The 13,148-nt window shown below is 39.9% G+C and overlaps 1 protein-coding gene across 1 annotated transcript in view; it reads left to right on the plus strand.

Annotated features, from left to right (window-relative positions):
- nphp4 (nephronophthisis 4) overlaps nucleotides 1–13,148 on the plus strand; it is a 735,573-nt gene that overhangs the window by 632,027 nt on the left and 90,398 nt on the right. Inside the window, exon 16 of the mRNA XM_051931213.1 lies at nucleotides 11,266–11,426. Coding sequence (XP_051787173.1) covers nucleotides 11,266–11,426 — 161 coding nt within the window. The remainder of the gene's footprint in view (nucleotides 1–11,265; nucleotides 11,427–13,148) is intronic.

A 13,148-nucleotide genomic window follows, 5' to 3' on the forward strand; every position in this document is an offset into this window, starting at 1 on the left:
ATATATCCTGTGAACGTTGCAATCGAGCTCCAGCCTCATTGGGCCATATATTTTGGACATGCACAAAATTAACATCATTGTGGATCAAAATCTTTAAACTCCTTTCAGACAGCCTTGGTGTCACAATCTCCCCTACTGTAATCCATTAACAGCTGTGTTTGGTATACTCCCAGATGGGCTTAAAGTGGAGAAGGACTGGAGGAATCCTAACCCACCTCTTTTAAGTCATTGGGCAACTGATGTTATGTACTATTTGAAATTGGAAAAAAATTAAATTGTCGCTTAGAGGATCTGTTCAAAAGTATTTTAAAACCTGGCGGGATCTGATCAATAACATTTTAGAAAACGCACTTAAAATGGAGGAAAGGATTTTCTCCCCCTTTTATTCTGCTCTTAAGGTTTTACTCTTGACTGTTGGCCTTGCTTTTTTTCTCATGGGTGGGGGTTGATTTGAATTTAGTTTTGTCAAGTTTGACTAGCTTGTATTGAATTTTACTTGCTTTTAATAAATTCAATAAAATGTTTAAACATTAGGAAGATGATTTATTTACCTGGGTCCCAGACACATGGCAATGTTTTGCAAGCCCAATACAGACATCACCAAGTTGTGGTGAAGTGTAATAGGTGTCCGTTTTGTTGGGAACAAAAAAATAAATAAGTAAAAAACAGTGAGGCTCAGGCTCCATGAGTGTAGGTGTTTATGCGTTCCGTGGTGTTCTAGATGTTTTGAGAGCACAGTTGGTTGAAATTCTTCATTGACTTTCCATGGGTCATAAATAAGATGCTGTGCCCACGGAGGTAAAAGTGTGAGAGCTTGAGCAAGGAAAGGGAGGCAGAGGAAAGAAAAAAAAGTGAAAAGAAAAGAGTTGAAGAGAAGACAGAATAAGGATGTCTGAGAAATGTACAATGGTACAGAGGTAGGCAGTCAGTGAACAAGTGAAGGGAGAGAGCGATCAATGCTCCAATGGTGGAAAAATTCAGAGGTAGCAGAGCTGCATGGGAAGTTCCTCATAAGGATCTGATAGATGCCAGGAGAGAATGATGAAAAACAGATAGCTGGCTACAAGTGTTTCAGCAGATGCCAGAAGAGGCAGTTGGGATGAGAGCCCAGCTGCTGGCAGAACCACCAACTGAGAATAGTTGATAGGTTGAGCTGGGGTAACAGGAGAGTGGAAGCTGTGTTGGATGTGGAGAGAGAAAAAAAAGGAACCTGATATCTGCATTGTTTTAGACTGGTTTTTAGTCATGGAATAATTTATTGATTAACTCTTAACTGTTATGAATTAGAACTTGTTTTAGGAAGTATTTATTGAATTATTTATTGAAGCACTGCACAGTTTGCACATTGGGAATTTTTTGTTTGACATTTGTTTAATAAAAATCACAACTCACGTTGCATCATCATGGACTCATCCTAGTCATGACGGTCACAGGTTCAATTGTGACAAGAATGCTGGAACCAACCTGGACCATCACACAAGCAGTTTGTGATCAAAATGGAGTAAAGCCCCTAGTTGAAAGACATGTTTTGCCCAGTACAATTAAAATGAATCCAAATAATAAACCACAATGCTGCTGCAGACATCCAAGGCTTGAATAGAAGAATAAGCAGGAAGGAGGATTGCTCAATGTTTACTGGATGATGGTAGTTAGAGACTTTTCATCCTTGAAACCTTGACAAAGGCAATATGTTTGCCAGTTCTAAGGCAAGAGACACTTAATCTTCACATTTTCAGGTTACCCAGTCCTATAATAGCCAAACGCAATGCAGTCAAAATATTTCTAGATGTGTGGAATCCACAGCAAAAATAAATTGAATTGAAATTCCACAAGCCTGTACTGCTGTGATGCAAGTCCCTGGTGAACAAATTCAAAATATGCTCAATAGAAAAGGACAGCAGCTTGCAGATTTTCCTCAAGGTCACACAGATAACCCTAAGATCTATGTTAATTGGATTTTTTTACTGGTCACTGAAAGTGAAAAGGCTGACAGATACAATAGTGATCTTGAGATATACATTGGGTTGGACTGTACAAGGCCCAGTATCAATGTCTAACAAGACAGATACTGCATGCATGCACATCACTCTGGATGAGAATGCTGAAATCTCAGATAAACTATATGCATTCTGAGAAGAGATGAGATGGAGGCCCAGAAGAAACTGAAGCATTCAAGGATTTTAACAAACTGTAAGGTATGCAAATGGATGGTACTAAGTGGGTTAGGAGACCTGGGTTCGCTTCCCGGGTCCTCCCTGCGTGGAGTTTGCATGTTCTCCCCGTGTCTGCGTGGGTTTCCTCCGGGTGCTCCGGTTTCCTCCCGCAATCCAAAGACATGCTGGTTAGGTGGACTGTCAATTCTAAATTGGCCCTAGTGTGTGCTTGGTGTGTGGGTGTGTTTGTGTGTGTCCTGCGGTGGGTTGGCACCCTGCCCGGGATTGGTTCCTGCCTTGTGTTGGCTGGGATTGGCTCCAGCAGACCCCCGTGACTCTGTGTTCGGATTCAGCGGATTTGAAAATGGATGGATGAATGGAAGTGGGTTAACCATGGACATGTGATGGTCTCCATGCCATACAATTTTAGAGTTGCCAAGAGAAGACTTGAGAGCCTAAAATGCAAAAATTAATGTAACAGTTTACAGCAGGTATAATCATGTAATTTGGGACTAACTAGAATACAGCATTTGTCAGGAGGTTCTAGATTCTAATGAGACTGGGGTGCAAGTGCCCACTCCAAAATATTACCTACCTCATCATGTGCAGTATTCAGAGAAGATAAGGTAAAAACAAACCTGAGAGATGTTTTTAATGCTTCCTCACAGGAGGAGCACTGTCCATCTTTAAATGACTGCTGATTGGGCCCAGCTGGAATCCAGATTTGATGAGATTCAGATTACACGAGATAGCCTTTATAGCAGACATTACAAAAGTCTTCTTGCAGATTTCTGTGGCAGATAAAGACAGAGACACTGTCAGGTTTGTTTTGCTAAAGGGTCCTCAAACTAAAGACATGCAGGATAAGCTGCAAATCCAAAGAATTTCTCAAGTAGAATTTGGGTGTCTTCCCAAGACCACTATCCAAAGCAAATATATTCTGTATCATCCCAAATCTGTTAGGGCATGAGGGAGTTACCATATGTATATTATTTCATTGCAAGTTCATGTGATGTGAAAGAGCAAAAGAGATTTATCAAAACCTGGTATGAACCAATATACTGTTAGTGGATAGCCAAGTCCTCAGACTTGAGTTAAGGTGGAAGGAAGGGATCATTGAAGATAATAAGGACTCCCAATGGAAGCCCAATGGAGAATGCTAAAGGTATAGGGATTAGTATGGTGACCAAAAAAAGGATGTTTTTTTTTTATGATGACCTTAAACAATTAATGTACATTTTCCAGGTGAGGAGTATACAATAAGAAGTGTGCTGAGCTGCTCTGCTTGTATATTTGATCCTATTGCCTTCTTCACATGCTTTACAGTTTAACCAGCAGTAGTGATGTTACCTTTTTAAATTTACTAAAACATCACAGACATTACAAATAAGACTAATTTAACCTGAAATTCTGGCTATAATAGGTCAGTCTTACCACCCAGTTAATGAAACGGAAAGCAATGCAAAAAGACTATCAGGCACATGTCTTTAGTGCTTCTTTACATGTGAATGTTTTGACTTAAATGTAACAAGATGATACTTGGGTAAATTAAACAGGTTCGATTCACTTTCATTTCAACATTGATCTGGCACATGTATGAGTTTTGGCAGCAATGAGAAAAAGTATCCTAGGATTCAGTTGGCTGTGTGTTGATTCTTTTGCATGTCCTGCTATGGTGAAATTTCACTCACTACTAGCACTTATTGCAATGATACACCCATAGTCTGCACTGCGAAACTAGAGATTTGATGAGATCCTATGCCCTCCCTCTTTTCCAGACGGCCCAGTGTATCTTTGTTTTTTTCTCTACTGTTGTGGGATGGACTGCATCAAGTCTGTGCCTTTTATGTACAGTATATGTATTATCTAATTAGGCATTTGTAAAGACTATAATTGTATTTTACCTGTGAACAACGTTTTGAGCCTGCACTCATTGAAGAGTGCTATAAAAAAATAAACTGAATTGAATTAAACTGGCTGCACAAGCAAGAAAAATGGCTCCAAGAGCTTTGTGAATGTTATGACAAATATCTTAGTGTTACTGGAGTTATGTTGAAGATAAAAACATTTTGGTTTTACTGGTGTTTCTCTTAATATGACAGGCTGATTTAGACACAAAATCATAAACAAACTACCATCCAGTATATACAAAAAACTGCAATGGACTGGCACCCTGTCCAGGTATTGTTGCTGCCCTGCGACTCAGCACTTGGAGAAGCATTTTAGGAAGGTAGATGGACAGATATACAAAACAATTATTATTTATAGTTTCTTCAACCATTCATGGGTTTAGGACAGACATGAACCGCCTATCCATCCTTTTTCAAACCCACTTATGTGCAGGACCCCAGGAAAGCTGGTGCCAATGGGCGCAAGAGAGAAATATACCCTACAAGGCACCAGTTACCCAGACACAAACCAGTTATGCCTAATATAGTGTGTTTATGTATGTGTGTGTGTGTGTTGGGGATTCAAGTCTTTCCCAGAAACACTGAATGAAGGATATCCCAACCATGGACACAACAAAATCCCTTTGTTATCCACACACACTTACTGAAACAATTTGGAGCTGCCAACCTAGCCTGCACACCTTTTGGATGTAGTTAGCTCTGCCACCTCATTTTTTTCAAGATTCCTAAACTTAAGTTGTACAGGCTCTCTGTGTCTACATTTTGCATGTTAACTTTGGGGGCTTTCTTAAATTTCTTCTTCCTTTTAAAAGATGCCATTATAGATAGATAGATAGATAGATAGATAGATAGATAGATAGATAGATAGATAGATAGATAGATAGATAGATAGATAGATAGATAGATAGATAGATAGATAGATAGATAGATAGATAGATAGATAGATAGATAGATAGATAGATAGATAGATAGATACTTTATTAATCCCAAGGTGAAATTCACATACTCCAGCAGCAGCATACTGATACAAAAAACAATATTAAATTAAAGATTAATAAAAATGCAGGTAAAAACAGACAATAACTTTGAATAATGTTAACGATCTCCACAGTCTGTCAGTGGAGCAGGACAGTGACAGCAGTCTGTTGTGGAAGCTGCTCCTCAGTCTGGAGATGATACTGTTTAGTGGATGCAGTGGATTTTCCATAATTGATAGTAGCCTGCTGAGCATCCATCGCTCCGCCACAGACGTCAAACTGTCCAGCTGCATGCCTACAATAGAGCCTGCCTTCCTCACCAGTTTGTCCAGGCGAGAGGCGTCCTTCTTAATGCTGCCTCCCCAGCACACCACCGTGTAGAAGAGAGCGCTCGCCACAACCGTCTGATAGAACATCTGCAGCATCTTATTGCAGATGTTGAAGGACGCCAGCCTTCTAAGGAAGTATAGCCGGCTCTGTCATCTATTGCACAGAGAATCAGTATTGGCAGTCCAGTCCAATTTATCATCCAGCTGCACTCTCAGGTATTTATAGGTCTGTACCCTCTTCTCACAGTCACCTCTGACGATCACGGGGTCCATGAGGGGTCTGAACCTCCTAAAATCCACCACCAGCTCCTTGGTTTTGCTGGTGTTAAGGTGTAGGTGGTTTGAGTCGCACCATTTAACAAAGTCCTTGATGAGGTTCCTATACTCTTCCTTCTGCCCACTCCTGATGCAGCCCACGATAGCAGTGTCGTCAGCAAACTTTTGCACGTGGCAGGACTCCGAGTTGTATTGGAAGTCCGATGTATATAGGCTGAATAGGACCGGAGAAAGTACAGTCCCCTGCGGCGCTCCTGTGTTGCTGACCACAATGTCAGACCTGCAGTTCCCGAGACGCACATACTGAGGTCTGTTTGTAAGATAGTCCACGATCCATGCCACTAGGTATGAATCTACTCCCATCTCTGTCAGCTTGTCCCTAAGGAGCAGAGGTTGGATGGTGTTGAAGGCGCTAGAGTAGTCTAGAAACATAATTCTTAAAGCACCACTGCCTCTGTCCAAGTGGGAGAGTAATCGGTGTAGCATATAGATGATGGCATCCTCCGCTCCCACCTTCTCCTGGTATGCGAACTGCAGAGTGTCAAGGGCGTGTTGGACCTGTGGCCTCAGGTGGTGAAGCAGCAGCCTCTCCATGGTCTTCATCACATGTGACGTCAGAGCGACAGGCTGGAAGTCGTTCAGCTCACTAGGACGTGATACCTTTGGGACTGGGGTGATGCAAGATGTTTTCCAAAGCCTCGGGACTCTCCCCTGTTCCAGGCTCAGGTTGAAGATGCGCTGTAGAGGACTCCCCAGCTCCAACGCACAGACTTTCAGCAGTCATGGCGATACTCCATCTGGACCCGCTGCTTTGCTGGCACAAAGTCTCTTCAGCTCTCTGCTCACCTGCGCTGCTGTAATTGTGGGTGGGGATGTCTCTCCTATGCTGGTATCAGCAGAAGGATGGGTGGAGGGTGCAGTACTCCGAGGTGAGAGTGGGTTAGGGTGGTCAAACCTGTTAAAGAAGTTGTTCATTTGGTTTGCTCTCTTCATGTCTCTCTCGATGGTGGCACCCCGCTTCGAGCTGCAGCCAGTGATGATCTTCATCCCATCACACACTTCGTTCATGCTGTTATTCTGCAACTTCAGCTCCAGCTTTCTCCTGTACTGCTCCTTCGCCACCCTGAGCTGGACTCGGAGTTCCTTCTGCACACGCTTGAGCTCATGCTGATCACCGCCTTTAAAAGCCCCTTTCTTCTGGTTCAAAAGGCCCTTGATGTCACTTGTAATCCATGGCTTGTTAGCGTAGCAGCATACAGTTCTTACTGGAACTACAATGTCCATACAGAAGTTGATGTAGTCAGTAGTGCAGTCAACAACCTCATCAATGTTCTCACTATGTGATCCCTGCAGGATATCCCAGTCTGTAGTTCCAAAGCATTCTCTCAGTTCCTGCTCTGCCTCAGGGGACCACTTCCTGAATGAGCGTGTGGTTGTAGGTATGACCCTCACCAGTTTATGATCTGCTTTTCCAAGCGCAGGCAGCAGGTGGCGCTGTATTCATCTTTAACGTTTGCATACAGTAAGTCAATAGTCTTATTTCCCTGGGTGTTACAGTCCACATACTAGGAGAAGACAGGTAATGTTTTGTCCAGCGTCACATGGTTAAAATCTCCATCGATTAGCACAAGCGCCTCAGGGTGCTGCGTTTGTAACTTAGCAACAGCAGAATGGATGATGTCACTCACTATCTCCACGTCTGCCCCTTATGAATGCATGCTCGTCACAAGGCTTACTTTCCATTCAAGGATGACCCACATTGCCATCCCACACATTAAATTGTATTATAAAGAATTAAACTGACAAACACCATCACCTTACATGAAGTTTGCATCAGCAGATCAAGTTAGTAACAGCTATGAGCTGGAACACTTCCCTAAATGGTAAATTCGGAGAGAAGTGACAATGAAGCAAAGCACCCCTTGCAAAGTCATAAGTACAACATAATTAACTAATCCTGAACTACATTTTCCTAATTTTAATATGATTTTATGTCATAAATATGACATAACAACTTGAATGTACAAGATAACATATGTACAAGTGAATATTTCATACATACGAGACAGGAACCACCAATATTTATTTTACCTTACAGTTCAGGGTTTGCTTACAATTTAATCTTGCCTGCCTGTAAAAATATTTCCTTCCTGTGCTTTGTCTTCACCTTCCACCTAATTTTTTCATTATATCCCTTCTTGCAAAGAAATTGACAAAGCATGCTCCTTCCACTTAATATAGAATACTCTGCTGTACATAATAATCTATATTTCTACTGGCACACTACTTCACAAATAGGTGATTTAAGTTCATGTGTGCACATGCCTAACTTGTCTCATAACTCTTTACACCGTCTTACCGACTTAAAACTGATTTAAGCTCAGTGGTCCAAGGTAACTGACCCTTATTGATTAATGTGCCGTTTGTAATGAACACAGCGACATCTGTCTGCTACGATATCTTTCTGACATTTTGACCACTGCATCACTATATGACATGGCAACAGCAAATACAGTTTAGATAAGCATTTTGGTCTATGTGTACAGTAATCCCTCCTCCATCGCGGGGGTTGCGTTCCAGAGCCACCCGCGAAATAAGAAAATCCACGAAGTAGAAACCATATGTTTATATGGTTATTTTTATATTGTCATGCTTGGGTCACAGATTTGCGCAGAAACACAGGAGGTTGTAGAGAGACAGGAACGTTATTCAAACACTGCAAACAAACATTTGTCTCTTTTTCAAAAGTTTAAACTGTGCTCCATGACAAGACAGAGATGACAGTTCTGTCTCACAATTAAAAGAATGCAAACATATCTTCCTCTTCAAAGGAGTGCGCGTCAGGAGCACAGACTGTCAGAAAGAGAGAGGAAAGCAAACAAATCAATAGGGCTGTTTGGCTTTTAAGTATGTGAAGCACCGCTGGTACAAAGCTGTTGAAGGCGGCAGCTCACACCACCTCCGTCAGGAGCAGGGAGAGAGAGAGAGACAGAGAAAAACAAACAGTCAAAAATCAATACGTGCCCTTCGAGCTTTTAAGTATGCGAAGCACCGTGCAGCATGTCGCTTCATGAATCAGCTGCACAAAAGGTAGCAATGTGAAGATAATCTTTCAGCATTTTTAGACGAGCGTCCCTATCGTCTAGGTGTGCGAACAGCCCCCCTGCTCACACCCCCTACGTCAGGATCAGAGAAAGTCAGCGCAAGAGAGAGAGAGAGAAAAGTAAGTTAAGGTAGCTTCTCAGCCAGCTGCCAATAGCGTCCCTTGTATGAAATCAACTGGACAAACCAACTGAGGAAGCATGTACCAGAAATTAAAAGACCCATTGTCCTCAGAAATCCGCGAACCAGCAAAAAATCTGCGATATATATTTAAATATGCTTACATATAAAATCCGCGATAGAGTGAAGCTGCGAAAGGCGAAGCGCGATATAGCGAGGGATCACTGTATACTTTTTGTTAGAACACTACAGGTACATTCTGACATGGCATGTCTGCATATCCTAGGGGACAGTAATTTTAACTTCCTTTAATTATTAATTTTGATGTGCATTTAGAAGATGAATGCTATGCTGCCTTTTCCGAAGTTCTACTGGAGTAGTGTTAGACATGTTTGCTGATTCTTGTGTTTTGAGTACTGACATCTCTTTGTTATCAGCTCTCTTAACAGCGGTCCTGTTGAAGAGATGTGACACTACGTTTACTTCAAATGCATATTTTGAAATTAATATTGAACGAAGTTGACAATTTCTTCATCCTTTCATCAGACATTATTGTTCTGTGAATAACAGCTACAGCATATCGTTCACTTCATCCATTGATGTCTACAAATGCCAATGTATAATCTAATTTTACAGAAAGGCTTTTCACTTGCTCTCCATAACTTGCATGTTTAAAAGGCAACCTTTTTAGGAGATTTCTCGACTGTAGACAGTTCATTGTAATCAGAAGCTTGTTCTCAATCAATTCAGGTTGAAAAGAGCACCATTGCTCTTTTCAGTTCAAAATCATTGATTAAGCATATGCAATTTTTAGGCAATATATAATACAATTTATAATAAGTATATATATTTATACATATGACATCATGACAGAATGAAATATTAAACACAAAGAAAAGGATTGAATGTACCTCAAGCAGTAACTATATGTAACTTAATGCGGTAAGTACATGAGGTCTCTGCTTTGCCTTAAGAGAAGCTACTGATATAAGTTTCCAAGGTTAGAATGTGTTAAGTAATGTGGCGGACAGCTGGGTCCCTTGCCCAGCCAGAACACCTTTATTATGGCCAGAACACCTTTATTATGGATGGACCAGGAAAGAAGCAATACCTCCCCCGGAACACAAGAGGGCAGTCCTCTGGATTGCATCAGGGCCAGTATCAAAGCACAGTCTTGCAATGTTACAATGTAGAATACACGATGCACCCAGATTGTGCTTATTCATGGGTGCAATAGCTTTTCACTTTGAAATAATGCACATACTAGTAGATTGCACAGACCTACGGTCTTCAAGTAAAGTGGAGCTGAAAGGAAATAAGTCTACCAATATAAGATACAGTTGAATGACTTTTGAACACAGAGGCACTGCGTCTTTGGGGAGTATCAATAACTAGATGGCAAATAAAGAAGATGTTGATACAGTACATGTGTTTGTCTGTAATGGGAGAAGTACTCAAAAGCAGTGTAAATATGGGGGTCCAAAATGAAAGAAATGTTTTACCAAAAAACAAAGAAAGTAGCATGGAAAACACAAAAACAAGGCAATGCAAGAATATGATGAGACATTAAACCAAAACTGATTGGGGAGCCATACTGATGCGCTGGCATCATCCTTGTAAATGAAATAGAAGTGGCTGAGGTGTTCTGTGGTGTAAGAGTTCATTTAAAAAATACATTAATTCTTGATTTGGATAGTAAATACAAGTAACAAGCTGGTTAAGTTTGCAGATTAGATCAAGCAAGAAGGATTGGCAGATCATTGAGATTCCATCGAATCATTACAGAAGGACTTGGACAGTAGACAGGCTTGAGAAGATTTGTGGCTGATGAAATTTAATGTCAGTAAATGTAAGGTACTATACGTAGGAAGTAAAAATGTTAGGTTTGAATACACAATGGGAGGTCTAAAAATCGAAAGTATACCTTTATGAGAAGGGGTTAGGAGTCGTAGTGTACTTGACACTCTCAAATGCCGGACAGCGTTCAAAAGCCATTAAAAGAAATTGTAGTGCAAGCTAAGTAAACAGGTGCTGCCAGTACGGCACACTAATCGAGCCAATCTCACACCACAAGCTCTCTTGTAACTGGCACTGTATCATTTTCAGTAATTTTTTTCTTTGTGAAGTTATATAGGTTTAACAAGTCAATATATTTTTGTAATGTCACAATCCATCATAGACTTGACAATTATTGTTAAATACAGTGAGGAAATTCACTGTAAAAACAAATATTGAAAGTGACCAGGAATATTTCTGGTGAATATTTTATTTTTTATCAGTACATAGAAGGAGGCAAGTACCAGAAGCAGCATCCAAATATTACTGAAATGCTGATTTTGCCAATCGTCTCCCTGTATTAATGGCTTTGGCTTTTTTTTCTTTTTCTGTTTTTTCACAGGATCCCCTGGTTTGCAGTTAAAGTACATGGTCAACCCCAGCTTCCTGAAGCCAGGAGAAAAACGCTGTTTCATAGATTACATTGCCTTTCACCCACTACAGATAGATGCGTGGGATGCTGATTCCCTGCTTTTGATAGGCTCTACATCTGTCACACTTAAGGTAACAGATTTTTTTTAAATGCTAAAATGAATTTAATCAGAAAAACCATTCATTTGTAATAAGTACATGTATATATTTACATTTATAAATAGATAATCATATAGCATGGTTAGAATGTGGGAAATATCTGCCATTGGACTCGTCACTGATGACAAGAAATAAATTGTGATTTTCTCTTTATGTAAATGTAACAAGAGATTTATGAATAAGATTTAAGATGTGAACTTATAGTTTTTGTATTGCTGTAGTAAGAAATTGTTCAACATTGGAGACCACTTGTATCCATGTTTAATTTTGGTAATGAAAGAGTAACAATATCAACTTAGAAGTCATCATAGGAAATTCTGTTGTATTAAGATACATTCATTATATTCAGTATCAGCATCAAGCAAACTTTTGATAAATTAGTTGGAATTGAGTGTAAGAGATAGATAGCAGGCTTTATGTTAGAACTCCATTATAGAAATGTCCATTCTTACTGCAGTATAATCCCCAAGAAGTGAAATGTGCTATATCTGAAAGCTGACTATTGCTTCTTTGTAATCTAGTATAGTAAATGTGCTGTTACTAATGTTAAGTGACATCAGTTCAGAAAGTTCAGTTTTCTTATTTGTCAGGTTAACAACTATTCAAAATAATATATAAGATTGTTAATAATTTCATGTGTTTATTTGGAGTAATTAAGTTGTATATGCAGTTAAGTATTTTCAGAATGTCCTGATGTCTCAGGTTCTTAACTGAGAATGTATTTACAGGAGTAAGAGAAGATTTGGAATCATATAAAAAAAAAATTAGAAATGGTTCCATTTTGATTTCACAAAATATTAAATCACCAATATTAAAATGGAACTTAGGAATTTGTTTTTGATATAATAAATTCCACCTAACTGTAACCCAGTGCTTTGTTGGATTGTCTTGGAGCTGTTTTTTTTGGCCACTCAGTGATTGCAGTGGGAGCTGGAAGGGGCTATATAGGTGCCGAAGCCAAGTCACAAATAGCAAAATGATCCAAATACATTAAGTTAGTCCATATTTTGTTCTACCCTAATGTGGTCCTTTCTGTAAAGCTCCAATTTCGTAGATTATTCTAAGCTTATGAAATTTGTCCGTGGTTAAAGCTAGGCCATACATAATGCATGCAAATTCTGAAAAACTGTAATAAAATAGTGATGACAAAGACTTTTATATAAATGTAATTGGAAATCTATTACACACACAAAAGCTGTTATGGATGTAGCAGTCACAAGGCACCAAGTTTGTAAGCCTGAAAACCTAACTTTTGGCAAATTTCTGGGCCAACTTCATCCAAGTCTTTCTGTCCTTTAGCTAATGCCATCTCATACCTGTGTCAGTTTTGATGGAACCTACCCAGAATGTTACTTGTTGTCCTGGTCTCTAAACATTAGAATGCAACACATGTCCAAAATAAGTCAGTCTTAGCTTGGTGCTCATTCTTTCCAGAGTGATGTCTTTCTTGATGTGACTTAGAACTCTATTTTTAACCTTTGCTGTCCACAGTATGCGAAGCAGCTTTCAGACACATTGTTCTTTTGCCTACCTGCAGTTTTCAAATGTCCATCTTTCACAACCATACATAGCAACAGGGAACACAATGGCGTAGACAAGTCTTCATTTAGATTGGATTCTAACGTCTTTGGCTTTCCTGATCTTGTACATGCTCATTGTTGCACTTTAGCCCAATGCTATAAGTTGTTTGACCTT

This window comes from Erpetoichthys calabaricus, chromosome 8 (assembly GCF_900747795.2).
Source record: "Erpetoichthys calabaricus chromosome 8, fErpCal1.3, whole genome shotgun sequence".
Classification (NCBI taxonomy): Eukaryota; Metazoa; Chordata; class Cladistia; order Polypteriformes; family Polypteridae; genus Erpetoichthys; species Erpetoichthys calabaricus.